At 47.9% G+C, this 13,682-nt stretch overlaps 2 protein-coding genes across 7 annotated transcripts in view; both read left to right on the forward strand.

The window, feature by feature from the left end:
* LOC116330676 (myelin-associated glycoprotein-like) overlaps positions 1–13,682 on the forward strand; it is a 44,611-nt gene that overhangs the window by 24,696 nt on the left and 6,233 nt on the right. For 4 of the 6 annotated variants that reach the window (XM_039619414.1, XM_039619416.1, XM_039619415.1 and 1 more), the window contains exon 9: positions 13,205–13,219. The exons of the other annotated variants lie outside the window; for them this stretch is intronic. In XM_039619414.1, the coding sequence (XP_039475348.1) occupies positions 13,205–13,217 (13 nt within the window). In that variant the 3' untranslated portion in view covers positions 13,218–13,219. The remainder of the gene's footprint in view (positions 1–13,204; positions 13,220–13,682) is intronic. 6 annotated transcript variants of the gene reach the window in all.
* Positions 1–13,682, forward strand: part of LOC120442609 (sialic acid-binding Ig-like lectin 12) — a 119,456-nt gene that overhangs the window by 10,991 nt on the left and 94,783 nt on the right. The window lies entirely within an intron of this gene.

Raw genomic sequence — 13,682 nt, forward strand, 5'->3', positions numbered from 1 at the left:
ATCGCAAAAGGTAGGCACTACCTGTTGAATTATTCCGAAGTGTGCCGAATTGGATGTTTAAATTACTGTCTACTCATTAGATTACTGGTGAATGTTTGTGTTATGATCATTTAAGAAGTTGACATTCTGGGTAGCATATGCATATGGAGCAGTACTGAATATAAGAGTAAAAGGATTAAGAGAAGTTACAAATGGTTGTGAAGAAGAAATAACTGTAAAGGAAAAGTGAATTAAGACAAGTTAATGCGTTTATAGTGATATAGAGAATTTAGAATAATAGGTAATTGGTGAAGTTTGTGACATTGAAGTCTCAATTGAATATAAAGCCGGGCTTGGACACCGATATGGTGGGTTTGTGATTTTCGAGGTGTCTGCAAAATAATTAAATTGTAGAGAACGGGACTCTGGGAGTCTAACAAGTGCATTGTTCGGAGGTGACGCTCCCAATTTCCTGGTGACGACCAGGATCTTCCGTTAGACGGGATAGTTCGATTGGCAATCGTGGACAACTGAGGACGGTCCAAAATAGCTACTGACTGGGTCAGTTTGCCGTCCGGGGCGGTGGTTTGCACTTTTTTGGTCAGTAGAAACCGGGTTTCGGGCGTTTAACTTTTAACTTAACACTTAGGAGAAGCCTGGGAGGTGGAGTGTCCGCGTAACAGGACTTTTCGGGTTGAGTTGATTGATGCTTTTAAATTGTGTAGGGTTTTAGGTATTTGACCACGGCCCGGGGCCGAGACTGGTTACAATTGATTACAAAAAACTCAGGGAGTTTGTCGGTCGGACTGTTATGGTAAATTCTTTCTAAATTTGGTAGGTTGTTCGCTTTCAGGCCTTGTATATATATTTTTCTTTGTGAGACGTCGTTCGGATATAATTTGATACTCTGTATAGGCTGTGTATGGTTCTGACTGAGACGAAATAAGGAAGTTCAGTTTCAGAGTGTGTCTGTGTCTATGTAAATGAGGTGCCTGTGACTGATTTAGACTGACATTTCCTGTTTACTAATGAGTGACTAATGACTGACTGCAGAGCCTGGGTTAAGCAAGACGTGTGTTGGGGTTATCAGGGAAGATTCCCTTTGATTTGCACTTTGTTACAAATGATGAATGATCTATGATGTGTGTTTTGCTTTACACATCCCTGAATGCTGTAATACTTGCTGAAATTCATATGACTTGCGTTTTTGATTGTCTGTACTGACACTCTTTTAATATTGTGTAAAAGCTTCTGTACATACACATGTCGGATTCGGGATATTGTTTACTTCAATACACACGGGCAGGGGAGTTTTATGTCGTAACCTGTCGATGTCGCGTTGTGGTTTCGGGATTCCATATGGCTTTTCAGTAACTGCCGTAACAGGGTCATCAGAGGAAACTTGGGTTGATTTTGCATGTAGTAGTCTTGTTATCTTTCGGCCTTGACATTATACTGTAGACAGCATAGAAATTTAAACCCCACGGACGCCGAACAGGACTTTTCGGCCTTTTGTGGAATTGCTTTCAGGGATTTTGATATTCTGTTCGAGTGGAGAGGATAAGTGGCTGTCTCATTTTGCTCGTATGTTCGACAACGGCTCTTGTGTGGTTGAGTGTACCAGGACAGGAGGCGTTAACGCCACTTGTCGCTGTAACGCTGAGTTTTCTAACATTGAGTATGGCTTCACAGTAACTGCGGTAGTAAGGCGTTCACCACAACTGTTATTAGACTTTACCGCTCGTAGTCTTATTATATTTCGGGTGCTGGATTTATACTGTCATCCCGACAGAGGTCCCACTCCCGCTGACGCCGAACGGGATTTTCCCGCCTTTTGTGCTTCTGCCTTTCGGGGCTTTGATATTGACTTTCAGTGGACCCGATAGATTGCATTGCTGTTCGGCTTGATTTTGATCGGGACAATATTGTCTTGCACATACACTCAGGTGCAACCATTTGTAGATTAGATGGCTGAAAGACACTATACAGTTTTGGGGGAAGGGCGCAGGGATGTCACCGGCTTTACTTTCAGTCTTGTGTTGACTCCAGTAACGGACGGTCAAACATGGTGGGTGGAAACAGAGGTGCGTGTTTGCTGTGAAGTAGGGCTCACTGAGCGTGACTACACTATAATTGTGAACTTGACTGAAACAGAATTCCCCCTGTTATTACATGAGTGTTTGCGCTTGGTAACCACACTACGTGAGATTGTGGAAGAAAATAGTGAGGAGGCCGCAGACCTGTAAACTGATAAACATTTTCTCTTATACATTTGTGCTACATTTCCCATTTCCTGTTTTGTACTTTATTGTATTTGCCTTTGGTGTGCCACATAGCTGTGGTGTGCATATATAAATTTGATCTTGTGTTTCAACTGATACAATCTTACTGCATAAAGCGCACACATTAACGCAGTGACATGCTGACTTTTGGGCACTGCAGAATACAAATTACTCCCCTGGGAGAGGGCCAGTTCAGAGCCAGTCGTGTGTTTCGTGGAGAACGGGCAGACGCACCAGATGACCCGATTGAAATTGAATTCGCCACCACTATTACAGAATCACAAATAGCATGGTGGTTGACCACGACCTTTGCATTATTTAGTACAATGGTAGACCTGTGTGAGGAGGTCGACACGGTACAATGGGCCTCTCCGGATGAGGGGAGTGGAGAAGACATTTAGGAATGTTCATGTTGTGTTCCAATAGCTATGCATTTGGGGTTACTTTATGCATGTTGGTTTTATTGCTTTATACAGTTCAGTTTGACTGTTAGACAGTGGTGACATGCTTGGTCCCTGGAGGGCTAGGGTGTGGTTCCTGTTTGCTCACTACAGTGTGACAGGCAGCAGTTCTGTTTCCTGACAGGCACACCAGGGTCCCTTGAGGGATGTTAAGGTTTTGTACATATTGTTAAACATGTAATTACAGGCATGAAACTAAAATAAAAGTTTGTAAGGTATTGGTGGGGATTATTATTTCTAGGTTTAGGTTGTTGACGGGATCTGGGTTGTTGCTCAGGGGTTGACGGGGCAGATAATATTGTGTGGTGAGGCCTGAGTTCACTGTTCTCTGTGTCACCAAGCAGAATTAAGAAAAAGGGAAGTGACTGTTAGAGCGGGGAGACCAGCTCTGAGGCGGAAAAGGGAAGTGCCGGAGGGTGACTGACAGGGAGGAGCCGACAGCAGCCATTTTGAAGAGGTACGTGCTGTCTTGCAGGAAATCACAAAATGGCGGACAGCTCGGCCAATGGACAGAGACGTTACAAAGCATTGAAGGATCAGGTACAGGAGCTGAAAAAGGCCATAAGGATGGCCTGTACAGGTACGTCTAAAGCAGCCGAAAAGGAGTGCAGAGCCATGGAAGTAGAGGTAAGCAAAATTTTTGAATTACAACACAAAGGGACAGACGAAAGGACAGCTCTGGAGGTTGTGCTTAGAACAGAGGGAGAGAGATGCGAGAAGAAACTACAAAACTTACAGGATGAATCAGGAGGCCGCTCAGCCAATCGGAAAACAAAAAAGGAAATGACTGCTTTGAAGGCAATGCATGGCAACTGCTGCAAGTGGATGATGATGTGCAATGCAGTGTCGTCCTGGATGAAAGACAAAGTGGAACAGCCTGAGCCAGCAAAGGAAGAGGACACGGTGAGTATGATGAAATTACTGCAGAAATTACAGGAAGACAATGAAAAGCTGGAGGACAAAATGGCAAAACTCACGTTGAAGGGAGAAGAAGTAAATAACCCTCACACACCAGCAATATACCCGTGGATCCCACAACTTCCCAGCGCCCCGCCACAGCTGGGTGGACCGGGGACTCCTCCCCCTTATGTGATGCCAGTGATGTCCTTAGACGGAGGACAGGTGCAGGGCCCTGATGGACAGACGGGCATTGTGATAGGAGGACTCGTAAATGTCGAGTACCCAGACATGACCAGGACAACCCAACATGGAGAAATGACGGTGGTGGGACCCCAGAACAGGGAGAATGCAGGGACGCAGACGGCCTGCGCCACAGGTCCCGGTTTGGCATCGTGTAGCCGGGCCTGGACGACGCGAGACTCACTAGGAGAAGCAGCAGGGCCGGGGGTGCCTCACACCGAAGCCTCACCTGATGTCCTGACGGAAGAGGTGCCCTCGCAAGATGAGGAAGAAAGGAGGTCAGAATTGGCCAAGCTGCAGAACCCAGAAGGACAGACACACCACCAAGAAAGCAAGCAGATTACTAAGAAGCAGAATAGGTGGGATGGGCAGGTTTATGGGCAAATGCACGAGGACCGAGACGCTCTACTGGCAGTAGTAGAGACGCTGACCGTTGTAAAGCAGAAAGCCCTGAAGGAACTTATGGAAGAGGAACTAAAGCACTTGAAGACTTCATCCAAGGGGCATAAGCCCCCGAAGACAATTGTGGAGGATGACATGAAAGAGTGCAAGACTTCATCGGAGGAGGACATGGATGACGAAGAGGAGGAAATTAAAGGAAAACACAGCTGTGACCCGGACAAAAACTTGAACTTGCGTAGTAGAACGGTGCACAGACATCAAACTACAAAACTGAAGTCCGACGCCAGAGTGGAACGCAAATCAGTGTTTGACGCCCCAATGACCGGGGGGAAGACCAGCAAGAGCAGGGAAGCGGACGTTGAGGATGCAGTCGACAGAGAAGAGTGGAATATGCCGCTGATAGTGGGCCCCAAACATGAACCGATCTATCGGGCGTACAAGATAAGGGACCTGGAAGCACTGGCCAGACAACTGCCACCTGTCACAGAAGGAGGGGCAAGATGGCTGAGGAAGCTGGATGCGCTGACGGAAGGAGAGGAGATCGCCATTGGTGACTTCCGCGCCCTAGCGGGGAGGGCGATGATTGCATGTGGACTGGCGGACGTGGAAGAAATGGCAGGAACAACCAGCTACGCCAACAACATGCCATACCGCCAAGTGCGAAATGCCCTAGCGAACGCAGTGCGTGAGAAGTACCCGACCCCAAATACTGGAGCCATTCCTAAAATACTTTGGGATCCACAACACACCCCCCTAGAGCTTCTAGCGAGAGCAAAAGAGCAGTGGATGTCAGAGACAGGGATACATCCTGGCCAAGAAGGAGAATCACGAGCTTGGTTTAGAGCTGCGGTGCTGGCAGGGCTGCCTAAGCAGGTGAGAACTGATTTAGAGAAGAATCCAGACTTTGCCGTCGCGGACTCCACCCAGTGGGAGCGGCATTTAACACACCGGCTGACGCTGGAGCGGGATGAGGTGAACAAACAGAAGAAGGAGCTAGAGGAAGCGCAGGCGGCGCTCTTAAAATATCAGCTGGCAGAGGCAAGAATTAAAGTGGAGGATAAAAAGAAAGAAGCCAAAGAAGCCACAAAGAAAATGATGGTGGCAAAGCCACAGCCTGATCCCGTGCCTGAGTGGCCAGATCTGGACCCCAACCTGTATCCTGATGACCGTTGGCCCGTCAATGCACCAAGGCAGAGACAACCCGCGGGAAATTGGGGGGCGGCTGGACCATACAGAGGGCGTGGTGGTCACGCCGGGAGGGGACAGCGGGCTTGGCAGCGAGGCTACCAAACCCAGGCACGTGGAGCTCCCAGAGGAAGAGGTGCATACAGAGGCGGACACCAAGCTCCCAACCCAGGCGCAGCGCCTGTTGCCCAGTATCCAGTGGCAGACTGGGGCTGGGAGGGAGAGCAATATTGACGGGGCCCTGAGAAACCGGACGGTGTGGGACTGGCAGATCCCATGCTGTCTATGACTGTGGAAGGAACACCACTGACCTTCCTGGTGGACACTGGAGCGACCTACTCAACGCTTAGATCCACACCAAACAGTGCAACACTCTCAGACCACACTGTGAGCGTGGTTGGTTTCTCTGGGGTTCCCATGACTCTGCCACTAACTGATCCAGCACTGACCAAGCTGGGGAAACAGACTTTGAAGCACAGATATGTAGTGTCACCACAAGTACCTGTAAACCTCATGGGCAGGGATCTGCTCGTGAAACTGGGAGCTACCATAATGTGTTCTACAGATGGACTCACAGTTACTCTTCCGGGAGGCAGACAGTTCCCGTGCCTGGGGACACATTCCAAGACTCAATATCTGATCCAAGACTCTGAACAAGCTACTGCTGATATTTACTGGGGAAGGCTGGTGGAAGACGGCATTCTCAGACAATATGAGCTGTGGAGACCCTGGATAATGAGCCTGGCCGTCTACACCCCGCCGCGTGACCCTTACCACGTCACTCTGTTTTATGATAGGGACGACGATGACACGTACCGAGATCAATTTGAATCTGACCTCGAAGGTCAAATCTGGAATGTGCGTTGCCACAACATTTATGTTGGGCCGGAAGGAGTAGCAGCTGCGGTGAAATTAACGGAAGAACAACTGCCTTGGTACGAGATGGGTTCCGATTCAGCTCCCCATGTCACATTGGCGGTCCACATAGGTCATCAGGCTAGAGAAATGGGACCGATGGTCAAGCGGGCCCTGGAAAACGGCTGGTGGCAAAGTACTCAAATTCCAAACGTTTGGTATGCACCCAAGTGCAAAACCTATCGCATCACCTGTCTGTCTAACGATGCGGTGGTTGTAGAACACAAAGAAATTTCAAGAACACACGGCAGGGAAAAAACAGACCACCCTGACGCAGTTGCAGCGCTTTCACAGCTCCCTGACAGTTTGTGGTCAACAGGGCCCACGGATGTTGGCCTGGCTAATTGTTCACCCGTCCTGTTTCAGCTAAAGTCGGAGGCACCAATTAACAGACCACAGTACAGACACAAACCAGAAGCGGAAGAGGGAATTGCAGAAACCATTGAAGGGCTGTTGACAGTAGGTGTGCTTGAACCTTCACAGTCATTTTGGAACACACCTATCTTGCCGGTGGAGAAGCAAGGGACAGGGAAATACAGGATGGCACATGACCTGAGGGCCATTAACGCCATACTGCGCACTGACACTGTGCCTGTGCCAAACCCATACACGGCTTTAACCGCCATCTCATGGGACCAAAAGTGGTTTACATGCATTGATCTTGCTAATGCCTTCTTTTGTCTCCCTTTACATGAGTCACTGAGGGACATTTTTTCATTCACATACAGAGGCCAGAAATACAGATACACACGCCTGCCACAAGGCTTTGCACTGTCCCCAGGCATTTTCAATCAGGTGCTGAAAGATGCATTGTCGCCATGCCACCTGCCTGAAGGTTGTACATTAATTCAGTATGTTGATGACCTTCTCATTGCAGCCCCGTCGGCATCGGCCTGTACAGCAGCCTCGCTCGTGGTTCTGAACCGATTGGCAGAATGTGGGTTCAAAGTAAGTAAAGAGAAACTTCAGTTGGTCCGACCGGAAGTAACATTTCTGGGCCGAGTCATTGCACACAGGTCAGTGGGTTTGATGAACACACACAGAGACCAGATTCTGACACACCCAAAACCACGAACTGTAAAAGAGCTCCTTTCCTTTCTGGGGCTGACAGGTTACAGCAGACAGTTCATTCCTAACTATGCAGGCAAAACGGCCCCTTTAAGGGACCTGATAAAAAAGGTGGGCGTTCGAAACCTTAAGGCTGAATTGCCCTGGACGCCAGCCACAGAAACAGCGTTCATTTCATTGAAACAAGATCTGTCAAGGGCCACAGACCTGGCCACGCCCAACTATGACGAACCATTTTACCTTGATGTTTCTGAAACAAGTGGGGTGGTGAATGGGGTGTTGTTTCAGAAAAAAGGAGGAGGCAGAGATGTGCTTATGTATGTTAGCATAAGATTAAACCCAACAGAGGCCAGGCATCCCACATGCACACAACACGCAGCTGGGGTAGCAAAATCATCCAGAAAACAGCACATGTAGTGAGAGAACATCCACTTAAAGTGCTCACACACATAGTGTAGTAGCATACGTGAACTCACAAGCCTTCACCATGACACCACTGACACAACAGAGGTTAAGCAAAGTCCTAGATGCTCCAAATCTGACATTTACACATGAGGGAATAAACATGGCGGACTTAATGGGGTCAGGGGAACCACACGACTGCGCCAAAAGAGCTGAAGCTGAAGAGAAAGTTAGAGAAGATCTGAAAGCGGAGCCCATCCCCGGAGCTGAAGACTGGTTTACAGATGGCTGCTGTCACCGTGATGAAGAAGGACTGAAAGCAGGCTACGCTGTGGTTTGCAGAAGAGGACAACACTATGAAGTGAAAGAAGCAGGAAGAATCGAGGGCCAACAGTCAGCACAGAGAGCTGAAGTAATAGCTCTGACTCGAGCCCTCAGACTGGCCAAGGACATGAAGGTGAACATTTACACGGATTCAGCTTATGCGTTTGGAGCAGCTCACGTGGAACTTGCTCAATGGAAGAGAGCAGGTTTCAGAACAGCAACTAATGCCCCAATATGCCATAAGAGGGAAATGGAAGAACTGGAAGAAGCTCTGAAGGACCCAGGCGAGGTAAGTATCATAAAATGCAAAGGACACTCTCAAGAAAACACAATGGTGGCCAAAGGGAACCAGAAAGCAGATGAAGCCGCAAAAAGAAGCCGAGAGGCTACAGAGGACGAAGGCAAATGGTGGAGGTCACTGCAGGCGAGGAACCAAACATTGATGTCTTAGAGGAAGCCAGACAGGCTCAAGAAGAAGCCACCCAGGAGGAAAAGGAGGTGTGGGAGAGCCGAGGAGCCGAAAAGAAAGAGGTCTGTGGCGAGGACCCCACGGGCGATCGGGTTCTGACAGCTAAGCTGGCTGAAAAGAAAGTAAGCGAGGCGCATGGACTTGGCCACGTGGGAGTGACACAGATGGGAGAAACTTGTGCCACTGGTGGCACCCGGATCTGAGAAACATGATAAAAGAGAGAGCCCGAACCTGTCTAATTTATGGGCACACAATCCAAAGCCAGCGGTGAAGCCAGAAATAGGCAAGTTTCTCCTGCCAGAGAGACCAGGAGAAGAAATTGTGATTGATTTCACCGACATGGTAGATCCAGGTCCAGGAGGGGTCAGGTATTTGTTGGTATGTGTGGATGCTCTGACTGGTTGGCCAGAGGCATGGGCGACCAAAAGAGAGGATGCAAAGAGTGTGATTAAATGTTTGATTAACCACTACATCCCAAGACATGGGTTTCCTAAAAGAATTAGATCAGATAATGGTACCCATTTCAGAAATCAGGATTTAGCAGAGGTGGAGAGAATGTTGGGGGTTCAGCATAAATTCGGGACAGTGTATCACCCTCAATCGCAAGGGAAAGTAGAAAGAATGAACCTAAATTTGAAGAACAAACTGGCTAAGATATGTGCACAGACAGGGTTGAATTGGCTGGCAGCCCTGCCCATTGCTTTGATGACCATAAGATGCTCTGTTAACCAATCCACAGGTTTCACGCCTTACGAGCTGCTGACAGGACGGCAGTTTCCGGCGCCCTGGACGGTGGTCCTGGTGGAGCAGCCCAGAAAAAGTAACCGGTCTCATGCTGAATATTTTAATGAGTTGAAAGCTCTTGTGTCCAGTTTCACAAAACAGGTTACCTCTGGAAGACCCACAGCAGGAGGGGAGGTCCCAGACGCAAAAGCAGTGTGGCTGAAAGTCATCAAACGGAAGTGGAAAGAGCCTCGCTGGACAGGTCCGTACGAGGTAACCGCCAGGACGAACACAGCGGTCCGACTGAACGGGAAAGGCGACACCTGGTTCCACTGGACGCAGTGTGCTGCAGCGGACGAGAGCTTGGTAGACAACGACCCAGCTCCACCGAACACGGGTGCTGACGACAGCCAGAGGCAAAATAAATCCTCTCACCCGTGCAACGGGCCGAACAGCAGTCTACCTGGGAGGCCGAAGCAAGAAGAACAGCAAAGGAGGAGATCCCCACGCCAACGCAAAGGAGTGGTAACAAGTTAAAAAAAAAAAAAAAAAGAAAAAAAGAAAAGAATTTTTATGTCAGCAGCACACATTTCACATGACACCATGCACACATTTGACTTACAGGCACGTAGCAAGAAGCGTGAGGAGAGGAAATTGGTAAAAATGCTTCTCACAATAACATGGCTTCTATATAAGATAGTATTAGTTTTGGGCATTTGTCTTTTTCTGTATTTTTGGCAGACAGCCCGGCGCAGCCCGCCTGAGCACGGAGGTCAACCCAGCCCAACACTGACAGAAAAACCGAACACCGAAATGTGGCCGCTGAAAAGACCCAAGCGTGAGGTGTCAGGTAAAGGGGATGATTGTCTCAGCGCATATAATGGCATGGAACTGGACTATGTTAAAGGGTCCGCAAGTTCATACACGTTTGATCTATGTGAAGTGATTAACTGTGAAGGAGCAAACAGCAGCTGGAGGGGATATGACGTGTGGGTTTGCAGCCACCCTAACATTTGTACAAGGGGAGGGAATCCTCACTCCAGCCGGGGAATCCGCCCTGTGCTGGCGTCATACACAGCGGCACAGTGGTGCGCCCCTGGTTGGGGGAACGTGGTAAGTTGGACCGGAGTAGGGTGGCAACCACAGGTGCCTGAGGGATTGAAGGGAATAGCAATTCAGAGGGATTTTTCTACTGCACAGAACCCTATCACACTCTCTCTGGGTCCCTGGAACACCCTGCCCAGGTCACAGAGCCCAGGAAATGTGTTCTACCTGGTAATCGGGGCAGACGTCTCGGGTACAGATCCTATAGGAATACTGAGGATAAACTTAGTGAATCCCAGGTCTAACAATGTCACAAATTTTGTTACGAACATTACAGGAAAAGGAGGGGACGGGTCGCCAACCGCTACACCAGAGGAACATGAACCAAAAGGTAGACGAGTGCTGACGGTCGATTACACTAGGCTGAAGCCGCAGGATTTAATCGAGCGTGCCACCGGTTTCAGTGACAGTAACCTCTGGCTGGACTGGGTGGCCCAAAATGCTAAAGAACAACAAGTATCTAACTGTGTTGCTTGTGCTTCGGCTAGGCCGCGTTTGTTTACAGAGCCCGCCCCACTGTATCCAGGGGACAAATGGGGGTACGATTGTATGCTGCGACTTACGAGAGAAGCAGTGAGTACAGGCAACTGTTCAATCCTGGCCAGCCTCTTCCCACCAATTGACAAGCAGACACAGGTAGGACCATTCAGACCCAGAAAGGACAACTACACGTGCTTTAAGTTCTCTACAGACAAAGTGAGATACACGCTGGGAGATATCGACCCTAGTTGGTGCTCTGTGACACTCACAGGGAGAACCACCAATATGAAAAACCATTCAAATACATTAATAGGCAATTGGGCAAGAAGTGGGCTATATTATTATTGTGGGGAGAGAACCCTCCTGGTCCGTGTTCCTCTGGGAAGTGTCGGGACGTGTGCAATGGTAAGGTTGGGAGCTCCACTGACATTAATCGGCAACAAAGTGAAAGTCATGCCCGAAAGAAACACACGCACATTGGCAGCCAGACGTAAGAGACACATATTGAGTAAAAGAAGCACTCAGGGAACACATGTATACGATCCCAGAATGGATTCACCCACATGGATTGACTGCATAGGAGTGCCCAGGGGGGTCCCGAACGAGTATAAACTGGTAGATCCAATAGCAGCCGGTTTTGAAAACTTACCAATAGTCTCTGCTCTTTTTCCAGTGACCCCAAACAAGAATGTGGACAGGATAAACTATGTTCATTATAATGTGCTGAGACTCTCAAACCTAACCAGGGATGCCTTTGTGGGAGTAGTAGAACAGTTGGGTCCGACCTCATTAATGGGGGTCCAAAACAGACTAGCTCTCGACATGGTCCTCGCGGAAAGGGGCGGAGTCTGTGCTATGTTTGGTGACATGTGCTGTACCTTCATCCCAAACAATACTGCCCCAGATGGCTCAGTTACTCGAGCTCTGGAGGGCCTTAAAACTTTGTCCAGGACCATGCATGAAGACTCAGGGATTGAAAATCCCTTTGAGGGTTGGCTGACGTCCATGTTCGGGCAGTGGAAAGGGTTAGTGATGTCTGCAATGCTTTCTATATCTGCTTTTTTAGGGATTTTGGTCACCTGTGGATGCTGTCTCATTCCTTGTGTCAGAGGATTGTTGGAAAAGGTAATTACGAGGGCAGTGGATCCCGGGGCAGTTACCCCGGTGTCTATGATGCCATTGATGGAGATGGAAACGACTGAGTGGGCCGAGGAGTGACACAGCACACGGTGTTGTGACCTCTTGTGGTCAAGAGGTCAAAAGGAGGATTGTGGAAAAGAGGAAATTGCTTTATTGCTACAATACATTAGATAGCATATTAATCAGCATTAATTTTATCTCGTATAGCTTTAAGCTGGCCAGGGGACAGTTAATACACGAACACCATAGCAATCATTTAACACGCTGACACCATATTAATCCTTATTACAGGTGCAGCATAACCACTTTCAGTATTATTATGTCTTTATACACACATTGCAGTCCTGTGCTCATAAAGAGTTGAAGCTTTCCCAGGTAATTAAAGGTCTCAAGCTTCATTCAGCGTGACTGTCTGGGTGACACATTGGTTAAGAAGCCGGGAGCTTAAGAAATATTGCACACATGCTTACAAAACACATATATCACATATAACCTAGAACTAGATTTAAGCATAGGCCTGAATGTACTGAGCAAACATGTTGCACTGGAGCTTTCTTGACAACAGGTGACGAGTGAAGAGGACCAGCCCCTGGAGACTGCAGAGGCCTGAGCCCATTGCCTTTTTTGGAAGAAGATGCCAAAAAGAGGAACCTCTATGTTGCACTTTATGCTTAAAATACATGAATGTTCTGTACATGCAAATTATGTGCTTGTAAACGCTAGAAGGGGCGTCATAATACCCTGATGCTATAAAAGCAGTCTGAAGTATAATTTTGGTGAAGACCCTTGCTGACATGTGCAGTGACTGTCTTCCCGCGCGAATACTTCAATAAAAGATCGCTTTACCCCAAATCTTCTGGACTGTCTTGCCTTTGTACTCTCCACCAATTCTGAACTCTTAACAATTTCTAATTAAATTAAATCATTCTAAGCCATTCTGATTAAAGGCCAAAGGGATTTTAAGTTTTTGATTCTCCACTTACTTCACTGCTAACTTTCCGTGCACAAATGCCTCAATGGTCTCACAGTCATTTTAAGCAACAGGGCAGATGTATTTTTGTTGGTGGTTTTGATATTAAATTTAAAATTATATCTTATTTTCTGTTCTTGTTTTTCTGTGGTTTCATCAGGGGAAGACGCTGAAGGTGAGATATGAAAAATGAATGCTTCTTTAAGACACATTTATCATGTTATTGCTTAATTACTTATGTTATTAATCCTGAATTTCATTTCTCTTGAAGTTAAAGCTCTTTTCAGCATTATTTACAGTTGTCTAAGGAGCTTGGAAAGAAAAGCGTCTGGACTTCTTTAAGTTGCTTGAAGACGTTTCACCTCTCACCGCTTCAGTTCTAGGGTCAAATGGTGGAGAGTCCCAGATTTAAACCCCGTGGGAGTTTCCCCTCGAAGACGGACAAAAGGACCCCCTGATGATCCTCTACCTAATCACATGAGCCAAGGCGTGAAAATGTGTGCGGGTCACAATCAGGCAGGGTTTCGGGTGAGCTCACTGTGAAACCTAGATCCACCCTACATGTGATTTCCTGAGGTCAGATGGCCCAGAGTGTGAGTGGGCGTTAAAGCGTCTGGGAAGGGATCTCAAAACTCTCA

The sequence above is a fragment of the Oreochromis aureus genome, linkage group 11 (assembly GCF_013358895.1).
Source record: "Oreochromis aureus strain Israel breed Guangdong linkage group 11, ZZ_aureus, whole genome shotgun sequence".
NCBI lineage: Eukaryota > Metazoa > Chordata > Actinopteri > Cichliformes > Cichlidae > Oreochromis > Oreochromis aureus.